The sequence below is a fragment of the Pseudophryne corroboree genome, chromosome 3 (genome assembly GCF_028390025.1).
Source record: "Pseudophryne corroboree isolate aPseCor3 chromosome 3, aPseCor3.hap2, whole genome shotgun sequence".
Taxonomy (NCBI): Eukaryota; Metazoa; Chordata; class Amphibia; order Anura; family Myobatrachidae; genus Pseudophryne; species Pseudophryne corroboree.
In genome coordinates, this window is record NC_086446.1 from 400,590,538 (window position 1) to 400,617,021 (window position 26,484).

The 26,484-nt window shown below is 40.9% G+C and overlaps 1 protein-coding gene across 1 annotated transcript in view; it reads left to right on the forward strand.

Annotated features, from left to right (window-relative positions):
• LOC135055726 (G protein-activated inward rectifier potassium channel 1-like) overlaps nt 1-20,159 on the forward strand; it is a 63,842-nt gene extending 43,683 nt beyond the window's left edge. Inside the window, exons 2-3 of the mRNA XM_063960111.1 lie at nt 6,990-7,206; nt 19,396-20,159. Coding sequence (XP_063816181.1) covers nt 6,990-7,206; nt 19,396-19,997 — 819 coding nt within the window. The 3' untranslated portion in view covers nt 19,998-20,159. The remainder of the gene's footprint in view (nt 1-6,989; nt 7,207-19,395) is intronic.
• Nucleotides 20,160-26,484: the final 6,325 nt, after the last annotated feature.

Below are 26,484 nucleotides of genomic sequence, written 5' to 3' on the forward strand. Positions count from 1 at the left end.
CAGCTGCATTTAAAATGGATTGTAGTGATGAGAGCCTATGTTTGGGAAGACCAGAAAGGAGACTATTACAATAATCAATGCGGGAGATGATGAGTGCATGGATTAGAGTTTTTGCAGTGTCTTGTGTAAGATAAGGGCGTTTTTTTGTATATGTTTTTAAGGTGCATATAACATGATTTAGAGACAGATTGAATGTGTGGAACAAAGGACAGTCCAGAGTCAAGGGTGACACCTAGGCAGCGAGCTTGTGGGGTAGGGTGGATAGTTGCATTGTCAACAGTTATGGAGATATCAAGTTGGTAACTACTCTTAGCTGGTGGGAAAATAATTAATTTGGTTTTGGAATCTTTCGAAAAGAGAATCTTGCTGGATTTTCACTTTAAACTCCTTGACACCTTTTGGCCTCAATGAAGGTATTGACATTGTGCCATTCTTATAACCTATAAAATAGTTAATTATCATCTAATCTAGAAATGCCACCCGTAAAGGCGAACAACAACAATAGAAAAATACTAATAAATCATGCCTTACAGTATAGTCAAATAGCTCATTTGCACTTTCTATACTGATATCTGCATCCTTCTTATAATGCTATTCGAAATGTAAAAACTGTCTAATTTGTGCACATTAAAACTTGCTAAAGTTTGATGATGATAATATTTGCACAAGATGTAAGAGAATTATGCCTGCTAAGTGCAGGATATTAATGTGACTGGGTATATTACACATACACTATTAATTAATTTTTTTGGACAAGGATTATCGCATATTATCACATTTACACTGCCAGCTAACAACCTTTAAACACTGGGAATTAAAATATAGAAAATTGTTAAATATTAAAAGTAAAAAAAAAAGTTAAATATTAACTTTAAAAAATGCAACCATTTTCAGCAATGTAATAAAGACACCAATAAGTATGGTATAGCTATATTATTGTTTTTTTTTAATATAAATTCATGGTAAAAGATTAGTAATATTATCAAGCAAAAATACAACTCACTAATATTCACATTTGAAAAGCAGGTTTAATGTTTTAACACTTCATCACCCACTTAATAAATTTATTTGCCAGGTACTTATAATTAGATTGTTTTGGCCCATACAGCATGTGCAGTATAGTCATTGAAAAAAGGCTATTAGCAGCCATAAGCAACAGCACCACCACATCGTGGGATCCGCATCATCAGCGTCATCCCACATCACTTAGAGTGGTTGGAACGCAAACCGTCAGCTTGCATTCCACCTCATCTACTGAGCCGCATTTGTCACTGTTAAAAACAGACCCGGATCCCAATAGGAAGCGGAAAGAAGTCACATTTGGAACACAAGCCGCTGGCCTACGTTCCACTCTCAACACTGAGTCACCAATGGGATTACACAGAGCGGAGTGAAAACGAGGCTTGGGACACAATAGGGAAGTGGAAATAAGCCGCAGATGGAAACATGCTATGAAACTTGTTCAAAGCCCGCAATCGTACACACTGGTCCACCAATGTTAACAAACACTAATAAGAGCTTAAAGTATCTGAAGAACTATAAATATAATTAAAAATTGAAGATTAAATAGGACAATTAGTTATTTAAATAACAACCAATAGGAACTAAATAGTAAATGATATCATAGTGGAAGGGGTATAAATAAAACAGCCTAGGGATACTGGTCTCATTGCCTAACAGACAACAAAACTGGGGAGACCAGTAGAGAGGACTACACCTTAAAGGTAATTAATTACTTAATTATTAACCATTTGAGGGTTATACTGATAATAGCTTATCTTTAACAGTGGCTGCATTTAGAAAAAAAAATCTGTTTTTATAAAAATCTATGTTAAATAACCTTTAATATCTAATTATATAATACTTATAGGTCAAAGAGGATTTTTTATATTGAGACCTCACACCACTTTTATACCGAATTGGCTGGAAATGTTAACCCTAAGAACCATTAAGTAAATCTAATACAGAAAAAAGTTTACTGTAGGATGTACCCCACTATAATTCATGTTAATCAAGTTCATTATTGGATAGGTCCATAGAAAGGGAATCAGGTTCCTGAGGGCCACCCTTCAGGCAGCCACCTAATCAGCCATCTGAATAAATCTGAATATTTCCAACAGAGTCTGGTTTCTATATTCAAACCTACCAAATTAATAAATTTTTACTATTAAAGGTATCAGCCAGAGATACTAACTTGAATGAAAGGTCAACTGAAAGGACTACATAAAAGTTGAAAACACACTGATACTGAGTAAGTATGAACTATAGAACATTATGGTCTCATAAATAACCATCACTAAGAAAGGTCTATATGCATTACAAGATTTTATTGAGAAAAATATGAACATTGCCGTAAATAAATACAATAATTTATTATTGAAAATTTTTTACTGTCTTCACCCTTTCTCTGTGTATTTCTTATTTTTCTTCATTCTCTTCCATCAAAACCGACTAAATTTTTTATTCTTCATTGTTTACTCTATATTTGGATTTCTTAATTGTTATCACTCTTCATTGTTGTTTTTTTATGAAGTCCCTATACTGTATTTAGATATTGTAGAAAATATATACAGATGGAGCCACGCTTATCAGCAAGGGATTAAAAGTCTGACTGCCCTGGCTCAGTTAATCCTATTAAAGGCCAAGATAAAGATGGCTCCATCTGTACACTGTACACTATAAAGTTCTTGTCTAGTACTAACTATACTTTTCATTAATTCAACGAATTGTATGAACCAATTGTATACCCTATCCTCTGAACAGAACTCATTAACCAACTGTACATTGTATCTTCTGGATTGATTACAAAACGTAAAGTGTATAAAAATTATTTATTTTGTATATTTGTATGTTATGTGTTTTATTCATTGAGACAACCTGTTATGTGCTTTATTTATTGAGACAACCTTTTTTATGTTTTAGCTCTTTTTATAAGACACCCCTGATGAAGTCATAGATGACGAAATGCTTTGAGTGATATAGTATCTGGACTCATAACAAAAGAAAAGAGCTGTCTTTTAAGTACTTGTTGAAAACTCAATTGTACCTATGTATTATTATCTTGTTGTAACAAGGTTTCAATAATTTGTAAGAACATTTATATAGTATTTTAATAAATATATGTATACCTTGTAAAAGATTGATGCAGTTGTACTCAGTGAATAGTTTGCTGTAACAAATTGGATATTTTTTTTAATATAGATACAATTCCAAAAGGTACTGACCTATAGAAAGCTATATACATAGGTGCCCCCTAAAGAAACAATTCCCATATATATATATATATATATATATATATATACAATACAGGTTAAGTATCCCTTATCCAAAATGCTTGGGACCAGAGGTATTTTGGATATCGGATTTTTCCGTATTTTGGAATAATTGCATACCATAATGAGATATCATGGTAATGGGACCTAAATCTAAGCACAGAATGCATTTATGTTACATATACACCTTATACACACAGCCTGAAGGTCATTTTAGCTAATATTTTTTATAACTTTGTGCATTAAACAAAGTGTGTCTACATTCACACAATTCATTTATGTTTCACATACACCCTATACACACAGCCTGAAGGTCATTTAATACAATATTTTTAATAACTTTGTGTATTAAACAAAGTTTATGTACATTGAGCCATCAGAAAACAAATGTTTCACTATCTCACTCTCACTCAAAAAAAGTCAGTATTTCGGAATATTCCGTATTTCGGAATATTTGGATATGGGATACTCAACCTGTATGTATGTATATATATATATATGTATATATATATATATATATATATATATATATATATATATATATAAGACAGCGCTCAAGGAAAGACATAACAAACAAAACAAATAGTGTGTAAGGTCAAACAAGGGTTAATACTGACACTCATTTTCCCCAGGTAATGAATGGGAATTTTAGACAGCAATTAGCCACAGGAGATAAAGTGGAGAAAGATAAAGTACCGGCCAATCAGCTCCTGTCACTTTTCAAGCACATCCTGTAAAGTGACAGAAGTTGTTTGGTACTTTATCTCTCACCACTTTATCTCTCTCCATGCATTGATGTATATGCCCCCAAAGTATGCAAAGTAGTCAGTACTGAAATATATTATCAGGATATGACAATTTAAATGACCACCAGAGGCCCCACTTGCTTTTGATCACTGTATCTCCAGAAGCCATCTTGCTTCCAGTTTGAGACTATTAAATAATTATATTTTGTTTGATATATTACTCATTGTTACTTGTTCTTGCTCTTGCTAAGCAAACATTCATTACCCATTGTTCTCTGCTTAACTCCTCCAGAATAGACAGTTTGTAAAATTTGTGACATATCTCTGTTGGGCAGAACATAATGTGGTACTGTATATTCTATTATACCCTTTTGCAGCTCCTTGTATCGTAACCTATAATTTCCATATGTCAAAGGAATAAAAACATAATACCATTATATTCCATTCTAAAAACCACAGAAACTCGCAGAGAGCACTTTCAGCAAGCAGAACAATAGAGATTATGCTATTTAAATATGTTAATATTAGGGACATTGTCAATTAAATAGATTTCTGGGGCAAAATCATTAACAATTCTATTACTTGATATGGAAGACAGTTGGAAATGGAAATTAAGCTTCAACATGCCACAGAAGCCTCACTTCAACCTACTTCATTTTCAATAAGAAAAATGGTTCATTTGTCTGCTTAAAAATGTGATAGGATACAAATTATTTCATAAAAGTTTTGGTGGATAAAATGTTATCAATTAAACATTAATATAATGTATACATTAATGGAATTTTATACATTTAAAATGTTATACATTAATCAATGCTTATATATTTATATTGACTGCAACAGCAACTTCCACCTCCTGACACAGGGCTTTATAAGACGAGGCATAACACCTTTAGAACTTACCAAAGGGTAACCCCCATTCAGTATTTAGCAAACAGCAGGTTTGTAACTGTACCATTTGCCCCATCTATAGATGGCATCAGCAGTGCAGTCCGGTCATAGCCGGCAATGAGGACCCAGTGATGTCTTTCCAGCTTTGCTGAGTCCCAGCTGGGTTGAAACACAATGTTCATTCACAGACCAAAGTCTCACGTGCATATTAGTCATTAGCCCATTGCCAGAACCACAGAAGAGAACTCTGCCGAGAAGCGAGATATTGCCATTAAATGCCAGCCGTATATTCATTGGTAACACGGTCATACTGATCAAAATATATGGGCAGCATTTCGTATCAGTGTTAAATGGAGCCAACAGTCTGGTAGACATTAGTGCTTCATGTGGCTTTTCCTACTTTTAGCAGTACAACAGAGCAAGGCCGTTCCTAGACAATATGGCTCCCTGTGAGAACAGTAAAAATGTGCACCCTTCCCCCACCTTAAATATTTCAAATGTAGCACACCAAGAAAGGCAAAAAGGGGGGGTGGCCTCACTGCAGGGGGTATGGCCTCACTGTGAGTTTAAGGTTCTGTGTCAGGATAATTGTGCAGCATTCACAAACCAAGATGTCTGTTTCAGTTCAGGCTCAGCCCAGCTGTCTCTCCACTGTCCTCTGAGGCTCTAGTCTGCAGCTCCTGACTCTTTGGCTGCCAGATCTTTCCTTACTGATAAGCTGCTGGAGGCTTACCTCAAACTAAGTGCCTCTCTCTGGGACCTCAGCCTCTCCGATTACTGCCTCAGGCTATGCCCGGTGGGTGACCCGCTCTGTTAGCTGTTCATCTCCCTCGGTACTGGATGCAACACATCTCCAGAATAACCATTAGCGCCGTCTCTTGTCCCTCCCTTGGCACAAAGGCTTTGGCTTTCAGGTGTGCCTGAGTTTGCCTCTCTCTGGACAGCCACTCCTCTGGGTCAACGTCTGCTGTTGATCAACAAGAGGAAGTAGACACTGTTCATACTCCCCCTTCCTCTCAGTCTGCTCTGCTGCTGAGCATCCTGCTACAGTATGATTCTGGGATGCAACTGCTAGAAAAGTCCATGATAGCTGCAGTGTGCACCCCGTACGATTGCACATCTCACCCGCTGCTAGGAACATCCCTGTAACAGAGGATTCATGATAGCCACAACATTGGAGGTCTGTCTACATATTAGTTAATAGACTGGGACATGGCCGGACTGGCCATCTGGCACTTCTGGCACATGCCAGAAGGACGGATGGGCAGGTGTGCTGAACCGGTAAATCAGAGAGCCGGAAGGCCGCGCGCAGCACAGCCTCCGGCTCTCTGGTTCCATGGTCTCCATCGAAATGGGGTCGTGCCGTGAGTCCACGCCCCTGGACTCGCGGCGTGCCCCTGCCCCCAGCAACCATCGCCATGGTAATGGGGGAGTGCCACCAGTCCATGCCCCCATGACTCATGACACGCCACCATACATTGTACGGCACGCCCCCCATTGCGCGTGCGCGGTCACGTATGCCAGGGCCGAATTAAGGACTGGGATCTGATTGTTTACATTAGCTATTGGAATGGGCTCTGTAGTATGCACCTATCTCCGGAATCAGCTGTTTTATATTCAATTTTCCAGAATGCACTGTTCTGCATATTAAATTATTAACTAACAGTTTTGACAGGAAACCAACCAAACTGAGCTCTGCTCTTTTATAACATCCTCCACAATGAGCTCTGCATTGCAGACAGGAATGAGAGACATGATATGGCCCTGTTTCTTAGGTTGTAGGAGCCCCAGGAATTCTGATAGCGCCTTCAGCCAGAACACCTGCATTTTATAATCAAACAGTAAGTTTGGAATAAAGCATGTTAGAGTAAACATTCATTTAAGTTTAGAATTGTAGTGATGTACTTTGAATTTTTATGAAACATACAAGCAATTTACACCATCTGGAAATGAAACTGCTAATAATGTAAACAGCATTCTGTAAAAGTGTATGCGGTCTTTGTAAAAATTTAACATTTATAATAAGTTTGAAACAGTTAAATAGTTTAAACCTATTTGTAATATTGGTATTGTTTCTTAGTCCAGACAGACTCCAGAAGGTGAATTCTTACCGCTAGACCAACGTGAGCTGGATGTTGGATTTGGCACTGGAGCAGACCAGCTGTTCTTAGTTTCTCCGTTAACTATCTGCCATGAGATCAACCGCAAGAGCCCATTCTTTGATCTGTCACAGAAGTCACTGAGGAGCGAGCAATTTGAGATTGTTGTCATTCTGGAAGGGATTGTTGAAACTACAGGTGAGAATTAGGAAAAAAATTTTTTGTCAATTAACATGCTTAAATATAATTAAATCAAGTCTACATAAAATGATTGTATTTAGCAAATATAATAACACAACTTGACATAACAATAATAGAAGTAAAATATATTAATAAATATATTATTAATATATTAATATATTAATAACATGCTCTATCAGAACCTACTTATATATTATATAGAGGTGCATAGAACAGAATAAAAAAAAAAGTATGTAACTCAAACAACATGTTTGATATTCATTTTCTATATAGTTCTCAGAAGAGTCCATAAGTGGCAACACACGTAATTGCTATGAATGTACATGTATAGACTTTTGGGTTCGATCATTAAGCCATTATGATGCATTTGTTGTTGTAAGTTTTTGCTGGGTGAACCCCTAACTATAGAGTTTGGTGCATATCTATGAATGTTTTTTTTTTTTGTTTGTTTTTTCATATGCTTTTATTCTTAACGTATAAGGTCCTGAGAAAGGTGCTCAAACAGTACTAAAACACTGATGTATTGCACAATGTTTAACAGTATGTGTGTTAACAATCATAGCTGGTTTGGTGTGAATGTCTGGGGGGAGGAAGAAAAGGATGAAGAAGGGGGTGGGGGTATCTTTGTTCTAATATGGGAATGTCGTTGATATGTATATTCCCTGGGTATAAAATGACAGATGTGAGACAGAATGGGTTGTATATTTGTATATTTATTGATAGTTTATATTAAATGTAAGTCCCTCTTCGGGTGTATCATGCAGACCACCCTTTCTGAGTGTACCCTCCTAAATGGTACACTTGTGCTTAGACCCTTACAGTCAATATGTCCAATTACCACTATCAGGTGTATCTTGCAGACCACCCTTTATTTGTATACCCTCCTGATGGTATACCCTACTCAGAAGGACCCCAGCTGGGGTTAATGTCAGGTGTACCCTGGTAAGGGTCACCTTTACCATAGGTGTGGTCTGCCTATGTGCTTCTGATTGGTCTCTGTTTATTTGTCTTAGTGGGTGTGACAGTTTGCGGCGTCCCGCCTGTCAGACTCTGGCTGGTGTGCTCGGCTGGAGGTAGCGGGTATGGGGCTGTGTAGGTCTCACTTACCGTCGGGGGCAAGCTGGCGCGCCTGCCGCCGGTGTCTGCAGTCCCATACCCGCTACCTCCAGCCGAGCACACCAGAGTCTGACAGGCGGGACGCCGCATACTGTCACACCCACCTTACCTATGGTAAAGGTGACCCGTACCAGGGTACACCTGACATTAACCCCAGCTGGGTCCTTCTGAGTAGGGTATACCATCAGGAGGGTATACAAATAAAGGGCGGTCTGCAAGATACACCTGATAGATAGTGGTAATTGGACATATTGACTGTAAGGGTCTAAGCACAAGTGTACCATTTAGGAGGGTACACTCAGAAAGGGTGGTCTGCATGATACACCTGAAGAGGGACTTACATTTAATATAAACTATCAATAAATATACACAACCCATTCTGTCTCACAGCTGTCATTTTATACCCAGGGAATATACATATTAACGGCATTCCCATATTAGATCAAAGATACCCCCCTCCCCCTTCTTCATCCTTTTCTCTCCCTCCCCCCCAGACATTCACACCCTCATAGCGCGCTGACCATTTCCTTCCAATTATCTGCAAAAGGAGGTAGGACACCTCCAGGTCTAGCAGCGCTAACCCTAACTTCCCCCAGTGAGCGCTATCTCTCCCCATTCCAAAATAGCTGGTTTGGTGTTTGCCAATAAAGCTATAAATTTATTTATTTATTTATTACCAGTTATTTATATAGCGCACACATATTCCGCAGCGCTTTACAGAGAATATTCGGTCATTCACATCAGTCCCTGCCCCAGTGGAGCTTACAATCTATATTCCCTATCACATGTACACGCACACACATTCATGCTAGGGTTAATTTTGTTGGGAGCCAATTAACCTACCAGTATATTTTGGGATTGTGGGAGGAAACCGGAGTACCCGGAGGAAACCCACGCAAGTACGGGGAGAATATACAAACTCCACACAGTTAGGGCCATGGTGGGAATTGAACCCATGACCTCAGTGCTGTGAGGCAGTAATGCTAACCATTACACCATCCGTACTGCCCTACGCTATAAATATTAAATATGTGTATATATATATATATATATATATATATCTAGAATAGAAATTGAAGATAGTGCGCTCATAGTGCAAATCAATTTTTATTTAAAAACACAAATGAGATAAAAACATCAAGTAATTCTACAGGACTCATACCCTGAACAACCCAAACTGTGGGCAGGTTAGTAGATGATATAATATATTCCACAATGGCAAAACTGCATACTGCTGACACATGGACCCGGGACCTTACACCGCGCCGGCTGAATGTCTATTCTAGCTCTCTAATGCTCACAAGAGTCCTGAGCCTTCTAAGGAGAGTTGCTGCGGTGTTGATGTACACCTGTGCTACAGCCCAGAGTGGATTGCCTGTGGACTGAGAACTATTACCTTCTAATTACCAGTGCACCTGTACACATTGCTTTTTGGATAGATATATATATATATTCACACACCATGCATGTGAATACACACACACACACACACACACACACACACACACACACATAAAGTATCTGAATTTCTCAGTGCTGCTAAATAACAAATACATATGTTGTTTATAAAGTGAAAAAAAGTATTAGGCTACAAATGTTAATTTAACCCACAAAATTTTAATATACAAGGGGGTATTCAATTACCGTGGCTAATTTATCCCCATGGGCTATTCAATCAGCGCCAAAAGCTGGCACTATCGGAGATTTTGATTCACCAGCCCGAGGCAGGCAACAAAAAAATACCCCGCTAACTAATCTGTTTTTTTGATTGTGGCAACAAAAACACATACTGTAGATCTTGGAACTTATGCACCCGTAGGCACCACCATAGAAAACTATATGAAACTGGGTGCAGATGGAGCATTTCTTCCTGCTGCCCATGCTCATAGTATACCGCTGGCACACCCTCATTATGCAGGGCAGCGAGAGAACCAGTGGCGGATCCAGGGGGGGGGGCACTCGGGCCCGTGCCCCCCCTGTCATTTGTGGCCTCCGTCCCCCGTTCTCCCCCGGCGCCAGCGCCGCACAGGGAGATGACAGGCGCCCGCTGAGATTGTGTTACCAGCGGGCTCCAGTCTCCCTGCACAGCGGCAGCCGGAGGCAGGAGCTCAGTACTGAGCTTCGGCTTCCGGCGCTGTCAGTGTGCGGCGTGCGCTATGGGAGAGACGTCAGTCATGACGTCTCTCTCATAGTGCTGAGGAGAGGACGCCAGGAGGAGGTCTGGAAGCGGGAACGGGGTTCGGTAAGTATGAAGTATTTTATCTTCCTTAATGCAGCGGGGGCATCTACTGGGGGCAAACTACGGGGGGACATTACTACTGGGGGGGCATCAACAAGGGGCATTACTACTGGGGGGGCATTACTACTTGGGGGCATTATTACTGGGGGGCATCTACAGGGGGCATTACTACTGGGGGGTCATCTATTGGGGACATTACTACTGGGGGCAGCTACTGGGGGACATTTTTACTGGGGGCTATCTACTGGGGGAATTATTACTGGGGGGCATCTACTGGGGGCATTACTACTGGGGGGTCATCTATTGGGGGCAAACTCCTAGGGGGCATTACTACTGGGGGCAAACTACTGGGAGGACATTATTACTGGGGGACATTATTACTGGGGGGCATCTACTGGGGGCAAACTACTGGGGGACATTATTACTGGGAGTCAACTACAAAGGGGCTAACTACTGGGGGCATACTACAGGAGGACATTACTACTGGTGGCGTAACTACAGAGGCATTACTACTGGCGGCGTAACTACAGGGGCATTACTACTTGGGGGCTAAACTACAGGGGGGCAAACTACTGGGGGCATAACTATAGGGGCCAAACTACTGGGGGATAACTACAGGGGCCAAACTACTGGGGGCATTACTACTGGGGGCTAAACTACAAGGGGGGCATAACTACAGGGGCTAAACTACAATGGGGCAAACTACAGGGGGCATTACCACTGGGAGGCTAAATTAAAGGGGTGGGTGTAAACTACTGGGGTCATAACTGCAGGGGCATTACCACTGGGGGCATAACTACTAGGGCGCTAAATGACTGGGGGCATTACTACAGGCAACATTACTACTGGGGGCAATACAGGCATTGCATAAGGGGCACCACTACTATGGGGTCTATATAAGGCGCACTACCAGTACAGTGGACATTGCATAATGAGCGCTACAACTGTGGGCATTGTATAAGAAGCGCCACCTCACATGCACCGAAGCCGCACGCAAATGTACTTGCCCCTTCTATGGTGCCCCCCCTATCATTTTCTTCTGGATCTGCCCCTGGAGAGAACCTTACTCCTGCTGGCTGCAAATGCAAGCCAGTTCCCTGCATTTGTTCACGGGTGCGTGCGTATGCCGGGAAACCATGCCTGCAATGTGAACTCATCGCAGGCAAGGATGTATGAGGACACATCCGTAGTTTTGATTTTTCCTGTAGAATACATTTTTGTCATTATAAAACTTTTAGATAACTACCTTCAAAGCTGCAAATATTACCGATTTGTGTCATTTTCTCAGAAACATCAAAAGATATGCAAGTCCATGTTCAGCCAACAATTATAATTTCATTTCTAGTTACAATAGTTAAGATTACACGTTCTTTGTTTAATATCTTGCAGGTTTTAATGTCTTATAATTAGAGCCATAATATTCCATACAGCCTTTTGTACTTGTGGATGAACTTTCTACATACAGTAGATAGAGGAGCTACTTTTATATTATATGATTTTAAAAGGTCAGACTAATGTTCAGCAGAAACAGTGAAAATGCTTTTTTCTTCTAGAAGACTTTGCTACCTAATGCATAGCCATTATAGATCTGCGCTTTATCTAATAGGCTGTAATGGAAGTCCATTTTATCTTATTAATGTAGCTAAGGATTGTGATTTGCTAGAGTCCTGCTTGTAAATTGATGAGTAATTGAATGGAATGAACATTTGAACAGAGACATTTTAAACACTATAAGCTGTGAAATTGCATTTTTCTACCCAGTACAATGTACTAAACACACATATAATAACATGCTAACAGATTATTAATGACCGGTCTTAATATACAGAGTGTATGTGTGTGTCATATTAAATATAGTGTACATGAAGCAAGTATTAAAGGATTTTTAAGGTGAAGAATGTAATAACAATATACACCAGATATTGTAAAAAAGGGCCACTAAGCCTGAAGATCATTAGCTGCTAGCAACACTAACAGAAAAGCCCGGTACCTTGACAGAACTTGGGATGCTAGACATGCCATTTACATGTAGTTTGCAGCAGGGCCGGCAACAGAATTCTTGGGGCCCCATACACTGATATCTCTGTGGCCCCGTAACCCCCCAAGACTTTCCCCTTTTGTAAAGCAGAGGGCGACTTACAAAACAAAAATAAATAAAAAATAAATAAATATATATATATATATATATATATATATACCACAAACTCTCTTGTTGCGTTATCTAAATAAATAAATAATGACTGACTACTAGGACTGACTACTAGAATAGATAATGACTGACTACTAGGACTGACTACTAGAATAGATAATGACTGACTACTAGGACCTGTGATACTAGGACACACATCTTATTTGACCAGATGGTTGAGTATTTTTGACATTTTCTTCTGAAATTTCCTTGTGAACTCGAACCCCTAAGTATCACACATCTATTTTTAGCATGATTGCTCACATTTCTATTAACATGTGGCCTGTTTGGTACATATAAGTGTCCAAGAACATTATCCTATGGTACAAGTACAATCCTTAAATTGGTAAACTTCCAAACTGAGATATACCCCGATTAAGTCTTGGCACGAGACGAAACGCATTGGAATTTCTGTTTTTCTTTTGATGTTACCTCCAATCTACTATATTGGAAGGAGGAATATCATAGAAGTATATGTACACTTGTGCCTGTCTAGACTCCCATTACATGTGGTAGGGGGCTGATGTACCAAAAAGCTGTCGTATGTATATGGACATTGTAGCCATTTTTCCAGAATTTTAATAAAACTTTGTTATTGGAACTTATGGTTTTATACTGTACAAAATGTTATAATACACTATTGTCTAAACAAAATTAAGGTTGTGCATAATTCCAACCATCTGGGGCACCAATTCCGCTATTGCTACACACTATATATCAGTGTTTCCCAACCACGGTCCTCAAGGCACACTAACTGTCCTGGTTTTAGTGATAACCATACCTGATCACAGGTGATTTTATTAGTACCTCAGTTATTTTGATTGAACCATTTGTGCTCAAACATGGTTATCACTAAAACCTGCACTGTTGGTGTGCCTTGAGGACCGTGGTTGGGAAACACTGCTATATAAATATACATATATATATATATATATATATATATGTAGAAATCCACATTAAACCACACATCATATGAACAGCCAGGTAGTGAACAACTCCATGGAAGGGAACTGAATAGTCTGTTAGTAAAGAGGGCACTCAACAATTTCATTAAAAGCAGCAAAAGGTAATTTAATTCAGTAGCGAGGCAGCATAACAGCTTACAGTCAAGTTCACGTTTCGATCAAACACAATGATCTTTTCAAGACATCCTTAGAAGATATAAGCAGTAGGACACCAGGACCAGCATGAACAGCAAGCACACATGCTGGGATATTTATACCACTTGCAATCAGAGACATAGCACACCCAGTGACATCACTTCCTGTCATATCAGAACCAGGAAGTGTAGCCAAACACAAGTACCCGTTCGGCTTAAACAGATCAAAAACTACAGAGACAAACAGCTATAAAATGTATTGAACTAGACCGCTATAGAGTGGTAGCGCACCTCAATACTGCCAAACCGGAAGCGCCTGTGCATTCCACCTTCTGTGGAGCGCATAACGGAAACCTAAGTGACGTAGCATCACCTAACCAACTGCGCTAAATAGCATCACTGATGTCAGGACCGGACAAAGCATCCATTCAGCATGGCAACCGGCTCCAAACAGGAAGTGGTGGTAATTAAGGGAAAAACAACAGATGTATATAAATATAGTAAGCACTTATCATAGAAAAACGTGGTAAAAAATAGATGGCCCAACGGTCGTCACAATGGGATGTATGAAATAAAGAGCTCAGAACACAATTTTTAATCACGATCACAAAAAGTCTACTGGATTAGTGATTTTGTCATTTTTGAGCTATGTAACCCGAACGGGTCCTTGTGTTTGGCTACACTGCCTGGTTCTGATATGACAGGAAGTGATGTCATTGGGTGTACCCATGTCTCTGATTGCAAGTGGTATAAATATCCCAGCATGTGTGCATGCTTCTGGTGTCCTGCTGCTTATATCTTGTAAGGATGTCTTGAAAAAGATCATTGTATTTGATCAAAACCTCGACTTGGCTGTAAGTTGTTATGCTGCCCCATTACTGAATTAAATGATCTTTTGCAGCTTTTAATGAAATTGGTGAGTGCCCTCTTAACCAACAGACTATATATATATATATATATATATATATATATACAATGGAAATAGTTGGCACTCAAAAGCACATAGATACAGACCGGGGTGCCCTCCTTGGATCAATGCACAATGTGGGTGTTTGCAGTGTTGGAAGCCACAGACCACTGGCCCCCTCTCAACAGAAACAGGCGGCACTCCACGGATTTGATGTGAAATTAAAATTTATGGAACAAACAGCAGGACTCGTCATGCTGTTTGTTCCATAAATTTTATTTCACATCAAATCCGTGGAGTGCCGCCTGTTTCTGTTGAGAGGGGGCCAGTGGTCTGTGGCTTCCAACACTGCAAACACCCACATTGTATATATATATATTACAAACCAAGTGACATGTAACCGGGGGGGACGGGACTGCTAATTGCATTTTTCTTTAATTTGTAGCCAGACAGAGCATACAGATTAAAGTACGTCATTAGGCACTGCTGCCTGTTTTTTGTGCCCCTGATCCTTGAGGGCCCGGTATGGTTGTGCCATTTGTCCCCCCCCCCCCCTGTCACCAAGCCTTTCTTGCAGCCAGGTACATTCAGTTGTCTCTTATAAGCCGTTAGGTGCATAAAGCGACTGACTGGTTGTTTGTAAAAGGATTAAAAAAACACACAAAGCACCAATGCAGTGGTGGCCATGAAAATCCTGTGTTTGCCGTATGGACCTTTCTATTAGATTAGATGCCCTATATTTAGAAGCACAAAAAAGCAAATCTTTTACTTGATCGTACACATACACATGTACAGGCATGCAAAAAGACAGATTCCTATCACAAAGAAAATAGCAATACACATGGGATACAGCTCTATTAGTTATTCAGTCATCGAAAACTCAATACAAAGTGGTTTCACATTGGTATAGGTGCCCCCAAATTTAAGCAAAAATGTTCCCTAGTGTTTCTAGCAGATGTTGGCATTGCAATTCTGCCAAAGTCTCACCTTACACATCTGGTGGGAGTGCCCAGCTCTGCGCCCCTTTTGGGAGAAAGTGACTATGCTCTCTGCATGAGTATTGGGTTATGTAGTCCCCTCTGACACTTCCTTCTGGCTCTTAAACTTGTAACCTGGCCCCCTAATGGCTTACAAAAAGTCATTGCTCAAATTCCTTAATAGTGCTGCAACTGTGGCCATTCCAGTTCACTGGGATTCCATGGCTCCGCCCACTTTGAAGAAATGGTTTTCCAGGATACATTTATATAGTGATATAGAGGACCTTTGTCTTGGTGTGGAGAAACATCAGGAAGTTTGTTCTATCTGGGACTCTTGGCTTGAGTTTAAATCGACAACGGCTTACAAAGCAGCATTGACTTAAGATCGAGGCACACTAGATATGCTTCTTACTCACTCAGCCATCTTTTTTTCCTTCCCCCTATGTATCATTTTGTCTTTTTTCAAAGATTATGTTTTTTTCCCCCTCTGTATATCGCTTGAGTCTATATTTTATATTTAACCATAACTGATGTCTTTGAATGTTTGTACTTGTACTGGATGATATTTTGCTGTAATTGATGTCTTTGAATGTTTGTACTTGTTCTGGATTATATTTTGCTGATAATGAACTTTTGTTTTAAACACAATAAATATATACTGCAAAAAAAAGTTAAATTGATAATAGTATTAATAATAAGAAGTCTACATCAATGAATTAACAAAATGCTAATAACATTGCTATTAAAGTGGATACCAAAAATTCATACCAAATAGAATTGGATAATATATTTAGTAGAGCAAATTGTTCCCTCACACACACAAAGGCACAAAAATTAGCTCAAAAGTAATGCATTTCATGAAGATTACTCTCCTTTCTCAACATCTCCTATATCATGTTTGTGTCATGCAATAAAGATATTTTATATAATCTCAATCATATAGGCGTGTCAATAAGTAAAACCTCATTGAAAGTAAGTAAGCAGTGCTGATTTGATCCCTGAAGGAGCATTAAGAGCACACCTCCCAACTGTCCTGAATCCAGCAGGACAGTCCCGCTATTCGGAGACTGTCCCACTGTCCCTCCCATGGGCAGCATTGTCCCGCGGTCAGGGGGGGCAGTTGGGGGAGCCTTTGAATACCTGCTACTTTGCTCAACAAAAAGCAGCGAGTGATCTCTGAATAGATGTCGCGTGCACACGCACAGCATCTATTCAGTGCTGGGAGGGCAGCTATGCCCACTCTTGCGAGGCCATGCCCCTTTTCAATGCGACGTGAGCGTCCGAATCCCCTAGTCGCAGAAGTTGGGAGGTATGTTAAGAGTCATAGGGCTTGATGCATCATCGCTTGCAGAGTAATAAAATGGAGAAAGAAAAAGTGCCAGCCAATCAGCTCCTAACGGTCATGTCACAGGCTGTGTTAGAAAAATGGCAGGAGCTGATTGGCTGGTACTTTTCCAATCTCCATTTTATCACTTTCCAAGCGATGATAAAAATGAATATGTAATCTGTTGCTATCTGCAAAATAGCTTTGCCCTAAAATGGAATATCCCCCTTAATATAACATGTCATAGCATATGGGAAATAGTCAAGAAACATGCTGCTACTTCCCGGGGCCAGCTTGTGCCACTGCTTATAGTTTCAATTCCTCTATACCTCTTCAGTAAAAGAGCTTTATTGAGTAATGATATGAATGGCTTTTAGCACTCACATATTTCCTGCAGCATTATGGACAGCTAATATTATTCATATAATGCTGTAGCAAAATGTACATGCTGTTCTACCTATCAGAATAACTTTTCTGATTTCTACAGGGTAGCATGTTATACTAAGGAGAGCTTTTCCAGAAACAAACAACCTGTTTAAACATGTTAAGTACAGAAGGTGCATTTATTAGCTCAATACTCATTTGTTATGCACAGGGCTATATTAAGCCTAGTTGGGACCCCGGAGTAACTCATTTGTGGGGGCCTCACCAATAAAATTTATGATGCTTCCTCCTCTGCCATTACTATGTCCCTTTCCTTGTCTCCCGACTCTCCACTGCCAGCAGCATCAAAGTCTTGGGTTGCCAGATCATCCCGATCTCTAATAAGGGGAGCAGGTGAGAGAGTAAGAGGAGCAGGAGAGAGACATAGAGGGTGAAAGGGAGAGAGGGAGAGAGATGGGTGTCAGGGAGAGAGGGTGTTGGAGAGAGAGGGTGTCAGAGACAGAGAGATAGGGGAGAGAGAGTGAAAGTCAGAGAGACAGAGAGAGGAGTGAGAGGGAGAGAGGGGAGCAAAAGAGAGACAGGGTGTCAAAGAGAGAGAGAGGAGAAAGTGAGCAAGAGAAAGAGGGGACAAACAGAGAAAGAGGGAAGAGGGGATCAAAAGAGAGAGGGTGTCAGAGAGAGAGAGAGGGGGGAGCAAGAGAGATAGAGTACTACCTGTTACAGCAATAGGTCAATGATAGGGGTGAACATTTCATGGTATTAGAGGGGGGAGGTGTCATAGAGAGAGAGAGAGAGCTGGTGTCAGGGAAAGAGACGGGAGAGAGAGGGTGTCAGAGAGATGGAGAGAGAGAGTCAGAGTGACAAAGAGGAGTGAGAGAGGGGAGTGAGAGAGAGAGAGGTTGTCGGAGAGAGAGGGGGGAGTGAGCAAAAGAGAGAGGAGAAATGGACAGAGAGAGAGACAGGGGAGCGAGAGGATCAAAAGAGAGAGGGAGAGAGGGGGTGTCAGCAGGACTGCTGACAGCTTTGCATGTACCTGGTACTGTGAGGGGGTGTAGCCAACTCTGGGATTTGTGGTCAGGTCCCCTCTTTGTGAAAAAATAAAATAAAAGACTATGTGCATGCCTGCACGGAGTGGGTGCCGGTTGGTGGTCAGCCAGGGACAGATGGGGAGTGGGGTGTTGAGTGTGATTGCCCCCTCTACCATAATGGCACATTATGCAGGGAGAGAGAGGACTGGCTGCTGCTGCAGCAGCCTTTCTCCATAGCCCAGAACACAGAAGCATATGCTGGGTTTGGTAGAGAGGCTGCTGTAGCAGCTGTCACTTCATTCTCTCCACCCTAAAACCAACAGACAAGGAGGGGTCCCCACTGTGTCCCTCCAACAGGCCTACCCTGGGTAAGGAGTACCCACTCTCCTCCCCCCCCCCCTCCCCCGTGCCACTGGGTGTCAGGGAGAGAGAGGGCAGCGAGAGAGAGAGTGAGAAAAAAAACACTTCCTGTTACAGCATCAGGTCTCTGATGGGACCGGGCACTTTATGGCGTTAGACCCCACCACCTTCCCTATACACCTGTCTCTGTCTCAAAAGACATCACTGTTTGAGATGCTGCTGGGAGCCAACCAGGAAGGATGCAGAGTGGGCCGAATAGGGGCATGGTTTGTTGCAACGTGGGAGGCCACCTGGACAACCACCCCATCTGCCGTGCCTATAATCCAGCCCTAAATATGCATTTTATCATAACTGCAAACTGAAGAAATACTTAAAGGAAATGTATGCCCCAAATCTGTTTTTTTTTATACAAATAAACTCAATTTACTTTCACAGTTAGAATTCAGCTAAGGTACATTTGTTCCTTGTACAAGCAATATGCATGTAGTTATTTTACAACTAGTATATATTTTGCCTACATTTTGAAATTTCAAAGCATCTAATACGATATTGCTTATTTAACAGGAATGACATGCCAGGCAAGAACATCTTACACAGAAGATGAAGTACTTTGGGGACACAGATTTCTTCCTGTTATGTCCCTAGAAGAAGGCTTCTTTCGAGTGGACTACTCCCAGTTCCATGCTACATTTGAAGTCCCTACTTCATACTATAGTGTAAAGGAACAAGAGGAGAAATTACCCCCCAACTCCCCTCTAAATTCCCTCTGCAATGATAAATATCACAGGGACAGAGTTTGCTCCTTAGACTACCTCAATGTGTTTGAAGTAGGCAGCAGTATTCTTCCTACAAAGCTTCAAAAACTCAATCGGGGGAATGACAATGTCCAGAGAAAACTACTAAGAATGTGTGGCACTAGTGTAGAGAGAGCTTGTAGTACTGGAGATCTCCCATTGAAAATCCAAAGGATCACAGTTTCTACATGTGCAGACAGTGAGGAAAGTACACCGCTGAAATATTTCAAAGTCAAACCTGAGTGTATGACACAGTCTACTGGAGACCTTCTGCTGCAGAAGAAAACACAGGACATGTTAACTTTGGGCTCAATGTTAGATAGTAATCTTCCTGCAAAGTTGAGAAAAATGAATTCTGGCTGCATCAGCTAAAATGTAAGAGGAACATGCTGGTTCTTATGCGGAATAATAAATGGCCTTAAACTTTGTGATGATAAGAGACATTCACTGTTCTACATTTTTTGTCATAAAACATTGTTTTCAACATTAAAACATGCATTTAAAACTCGTCTTTTCATTAATGCATTAAACATACTTACATGCCAGGTCACCGTAAAGCTGAAGACAATAAAAAAGTATCTTATCGCTTGACTTTATAATTTTTGCACTAGAGATCCTATATAGTACATCAAATGCACATCAAGGTGAATGCATGCTTTTTTGGTCTTTGAAAACAACTCTATAAACTAGAAGTGCACATATAGTGGGTTTGCAGGGAGGCAGTAAAACCTAAGAGATGCACTTTGCAAAAGTTATGTTACATTAAAGTTCACCCTTCAAGGGAACAAAAGTGGGCTTAAAATGGAAGTATCAAAATGTGTCCCAATAGATGTTTAGGACAAGATTGAGTTTTCACAGGTTCAGTAATGACAGAGCTAACTTTGTATTTTCTCTATCTCTATACATACCTTCTAACTGTCCCAATATTGGCTGGACAGTCCCGTTATTGGGGCATTATCCCGCTGTCCCACTCATCTATTCACTGGGAGAGAGGGACTGGGGGCATGGCCAGTAGCTCACAGAGTGCTTTGCCCCACAGTGTGAAAATGGAGGCGTGGCTCACAAACGTGGCACTTCCCAACAGCTTTGAATGCACCAACACTGTTTTTCAAAGTTATCCACTCTCTACACTTTTACAATTCTCAGCATTTCTTCTTTGTCACTGTGCCCTCAAAACTATAAGTATTATGGGTGATACAAAAACTTGGTATCCGGTCTATAGATGTACACTAAAAAGGTCTACAGTCAATAGGAAGACTACTAAAGGTAGACATGCATTAGGTCTACAGGGTCAAAAGGTCGGCATGTAAAATGTTGACAGGTTCAAAAGGTCGGCGTGACAATGGTTGACACACTTTTTTGTGGAGCGGTAATTTTTTTCAAGTTTTTCATACCTTACATCCATGCGGGCTATGATTGGGAATAGTAACCTGCCTGAAGCATTCCGAGCCAAGCGAGCCATGCGAGGGGACGTGGTACACTAGTGGGGCTTGTTTGTGGCAAAAAAGTGACTAATCACCCAAAAAAAAATTTGTGGAAATACTTTCTTAGAATGGTTGCAGGCTATTTAAAAAAATAAAGATAAAAAACACACACAACTGGGAATTTTTGAAAGCGCAAATGACTGAAGTACAGAGACTGGAAAACTGTTTCATTACAGTTTTATTTAACCAAATATGTAGCATTATGTCTTATTTTTTCACAAAATCAAGTGACATGACACTCAATTAGGGGAATTCACTTATCCCTGATGCTGTTTCAGCTGATAAAAACAGCCGTTCATCACAACTATTGACTGATGGTCATTAACGCCGTATCCAATTAAAGGTCATTTATTATATTATATATTATTTATTGGCAGAAATTGGACCATGTGTTATCGCGGCTCCAGCAGCATACTTATTGCGGATTATGGCACCCGAAGCATGATAAGTGCCAACATCGGAGGGAGGAGCATGCAAAATCGGGGCTAGTTGTATAGCCCCCAACGATAGAATTACAAATAGTAATTGGATACCACCCAAAGCCTCTTTTACTAACTTTGTGATCCATTTAAGAAACTACACAATGATAGGGTGCCATACCTCTCTGAGGTGAACAATGCAACTGTATCTGCAAAGTACTGTGTTATCAAGAGAGGAGGTCATTTACTGTACATTGTTAGAATTTGTAAACTCTACATTATAATCTGTAGAATTTTAAAATTTTGAACAAAATCAGGCATACAGCTTGGGTTTACATATACAAATCTGGCATAAAAGAACAAGGGGCTGATCATATGAAACTCTGAGCAACTATGGGCAATTCACAGTTGTATCCTAATATGCCCATCAAACTCTGTCACCCCTATGGAGTAGGTTGCCATGTTAGTGGAAAATAGATTTTCTAACAGAGCATCAAATAGTATATAGAAGAAAAGAAGATACCCTGTGGCGCAAAAAAGAGTTACATGTTTAATGAACAATAAAACCAATAAATTCCTTTAGTTAAAAATCCTTCCAAATGAGTCCTTCTTGCGGTTCCACTTGATGTACCTCAACCAGGAGAAAAACACTTAGGGGGTCATTCCGAGTTGTTCGCTCGTTATTTTTTTCTCGCAACGGAGTGATTAGTCGCTAATGCGCATGCGCAATGTCCGCAGTTCGACTGCGCCAAGTAAATTTACTATGCAGTTAGCTATTTTACTCACGGCATTACGAGGTTTTTTCTTCGTTCTGGTGATCGGAGTGTGATTGACAGGAAGTGGGTGTTTCTGGGCGGAAACTGGCCGTTTTATGGGTGTGTGTGAAAAAACGCTACCGTTTCTGGGAAAAACGCGGGAGTGGCTGGAGAAACGGAGGAGTGTCTGGGCGAACGCTGGGTGTGTTTGTGACGTCAAACCAGGAACGACACTGACTGAACTGATCGCAGATGCCGAGTAAGTCTGGAGCTACTCAGAAACTGCTTAGAAGTGTCTATTCGCAATTCTGCTAATCTTTCGTTCGCAATTTTGAGAAGCTAAGATTCACTCCCAGTAGGCGGCGGCTTAGCGTGTGCAAAGCTGCTAAAAGCAGCTTGCGAGCGAACAACTCGGAATGACCCCCCTAGTGCAACACGGTTTGATAGATACAAATGGAGATTAATATGTAAGTTTCACACTCACATTTAGTAAGTGTAAGACTCGCCCATCATCCTCCAAAATAAAGGTATTCCCAGAGATGTCTTCCTCCAATGAGGCATATGAAACTCAGAAGAGAAGGATTTAGTGCAACACTTTTTATAAAAACAATTATTTAATAACAAAGTTACACTCACACTATGGGGTATATTTACTAAGATTCGTAATTTTCCGTTTGAGGTCAAAGTTCAATCACGAATGACATCGAAAGTGTAAATATGCAACTTTTTGAATTTAGTACGACTAATTTACTAAGCTGCCGTATTCTGCATTTTCGGTTTTACCGATGTCGATGTCATTCGTTTTTTTAGGCAGTGTTTTACGTGAGTGACTTGTAAAACACTGCAGACTTTAATACAATGAATCTCGGCCGGATCTGAGAGATCCGTGCTGGGCTTCATTGTGCACTTTAAAAAAAAAAAAAAAATCAGTGTTAAATTACAAAAAAAAAAATGCGTGGGGTCCCCCCTCCTAAGCAAAACCAGCCTCGGGCTCTTTGAGCCGGTCCCGGTTGCAAAAATATGGGGGGAAAAATGTACAGGAGCACACAGCCAATCAGGAGGGTGCCACAACGTGGCGCTCCCTGATTGGCTGAAGAAACCCTCTTAGACATAAGTCAGAGGGGGTTTCTGGCATTCGGGGAAAGGGGTCCCATGTGAAAACATGGGGCCCCTTTCAGTGCGAGGTCGGGTGTCCGTTTTTTTATTTTGACAAGTACCTGGATTACAAATGGATTACAAGAAGAAGATGCTTCTACACTGGAGTATGTGAGTATAATTTTTTCCACAGGTACACCATGGATTCTACATGGACAAGAGGACCGACCCTCGTGTGAACATAAGGTAAGTATGTGTATATGGAGGTGTGTATGTATGTATTAAAGTTATACTTTCAAGTTGTGTGTCTTATGTTTTTATTGGGGTATTTTTTTAGTAGTAGTACTACAGGTACCAGCGGGCCCGGTTTTCCTCCGCATGCTGGTACTTGTGGTTCTCCAAGTACCAGCTTGCGGGGGAGGCTTGCTGGGACTTGTAGTACTGCTACTAAAAACAATATTCATTTTTTTACACAACGGCTATCAGCCTCCCATCCGCAGCCCATGGATGGGGGGGACAGCCTCGGGCTTCACCCCTGGTCCTTGGGTGGCTGGAGGGGGGGGACCCCTTGATTGAAGGGGTCCCCACTCCTCCAGGGTACCCCGGCCAGGGGTGACTAGTTGGTTATGTAATGCCAGGGCCGCCGGGATCTATATAAAAGTGTCCCCCGGCTGTGGCATTATGTATCTGGCTAGTGGAGCCCGGTGCTGGTTTCAGAAATACGGGGGACCCCTACGCTTTTTGTCCCCCGTATTTTTGGAACCAGGACCAGGCGCAGAGCCCGGTGCTGGTTGTTTAAATATGGGGGATCCTCTATCATTTTTTTTACCCATATTTTTGCAACCAGGACCGGCTCAAAGAGCCCGAGGCTGGTTTTGCTTAGGAGGGGGGACCCCACGCAATTTTTTTTCAAAAAATAAACACTTTCCCATCCCCTTCCCACTGATAAACATGCACGGATCTCATGGATCCGTGCATGCCTATCCAAACACGGGGAAAAAAAGCAGGTCTGTTTTTTCTTAGCACTTTTTCACGATTTGTATTTCTGCACGGCAGTGTTTGGCTATTGGGGGTAATTCTGAGTTGATCGCAGCAGCAAGAAAGTTAGCAATTGGGCAAAACCATGTGCACTGCAGGTGTGGCAGATATAACATTTGCAGAGAGAGTTAGATTTGGGTGGGTTATTTTATTACTGTGCAGGGTCAATACTGGCTGCTTTATTTTTACACTGCCATTTAGATTGCAGATTGAACACACCACACCCAAATCTATCTCTCTCTGCACATGTTATATCTGCCCCCCCCTGCAGTGCACATGGTTTTGCCCAATTGCTAAAAAATTTCCTGCTGCGATCAACTTGCAATTACCCCCATTGTCGGCAGTGTTTGTGATTTGCACTTTTTAGTAAATTACCGATTTCTACCAAATTGCAGGCGTATTTGACCGATGGTGTATTGATTCGTGATTTTTTCCTAGGACTTAAAAATATTACGAATGCCCTCATCACTGCCGAGATTTTTGCTTAGTAAATTCCCGACATGACACTTTGAAGAAAAAACGGCATCTCGGTCAAAATCGGGAGCTTAGTAAATATACCCCAATGTATAAAATCACAATCACATAAAAAACCTCCATGGGGGTAACAGCACGCACTTGGACAGAAATTCGAACCGAAGAGTCCAAATAGAAATGGTCAACAGGAGAAACTGCATACCACCTGCTTTACGCGTTTCGGACTCTGGAGTTCTTTGTTGCTTCTGACAAAGGACTCCAGAGTCCGAAACATGTGAAGCAGGTGGTTTTTCAGACGACTCCTTGGGGCCAGTATGCAGTCTCTCCTGTTAACATCCTAAAGACAAGGACTTTGACCATCTCTATTTGGACTCTTCGGTTCGGAACTCTGTCCAAGTGTGAGCTGTTACCCCTATGGAGGTTTTTTATGTGATTGTGATTTTATACACAGTGTGAGTGTAACTTTGTTATTAAATTATTGTTTTTATAAAAACAGTGTTGCACTAAATCCTTCTCATCTGAGTTTCATATGCCTCATTGGAGGAAGACATCTCAGGGAATACCTTTATTTTGGAGGATGATGGGCGAGTCTTACACTTACTAAATGTGAGTGTGATACTTACATATTCATCTCCATTTGTATCTATCAAACGGTGTTGCACTAAGTGTTTTTCTCCTGTTTGAGGTACATCAAGTGGAAACGCAAGAAGGACTCATTTGGAAGGATTTTTAACGAAAGGAATTTATTGCTGTTGTTGTTTATTAAACATGTAACTCTGTTTTGCGCCACATGGTATCTCCTTTTCTTCTATATTCTGGTTATGGTTTGGTGAACCTAGAGTGACCTGGGCTGCATTTGGGAGTGTATTGCGCAATTGTAAAGGTGTCTATATCTCAAATCAGAGCATCAAATAGTGACTATGAGCCTAGATGAGTGAAATAGCTAAGATGATTGCAGTATTAGCCTTTGCACCTACAGTATTTCAGATTCCACTGTGTGCTATCCTGAATATATTGTACAGTACCTTGTACAGTAGCTTTATGGTTGAATATTTGAACAATTCAACGGTGAGGCCTTGGGGTAAATTTACTACATGGTGGTTCATCTTTTTCCTAAAATACAAAATACTGACAAACCTCTGGAAAGCCACCAGTTTAGAAAATGTGACTGAAAATGTGCCTGAAAATGTAACTGAACACATACTGATTTTTTAACGTGTAAAATTGAAACCACCAATTTTTTTAAGAGACGGTTTGCAAACCAACAAAATCAGTTACGTCAGTGGTTCCCAAACGCAGTCCTCAAGGCACCTTAACCGTCCAGGTTTTCAGGATATCCATGCTTTAGCACAGCTATTACCTTACGCAATTTGATTTAACTATCTGTGCTCAAGCATGGATATCCTTAAAGCCTGCACTATTAGGGTGCCTTTAGGACCGAGTTTGGGAACCACTGAATTATGTGTTTGTGACAGACGAGATACCACAAAAAGCAAGCAATTTATCTTCATTAATGATCGACAAGTGAGGAATTTCAATACCCTTAAAGTGAGGGCAGTCATTAGGTATTGTATTGATTAATAGATTACTTTCA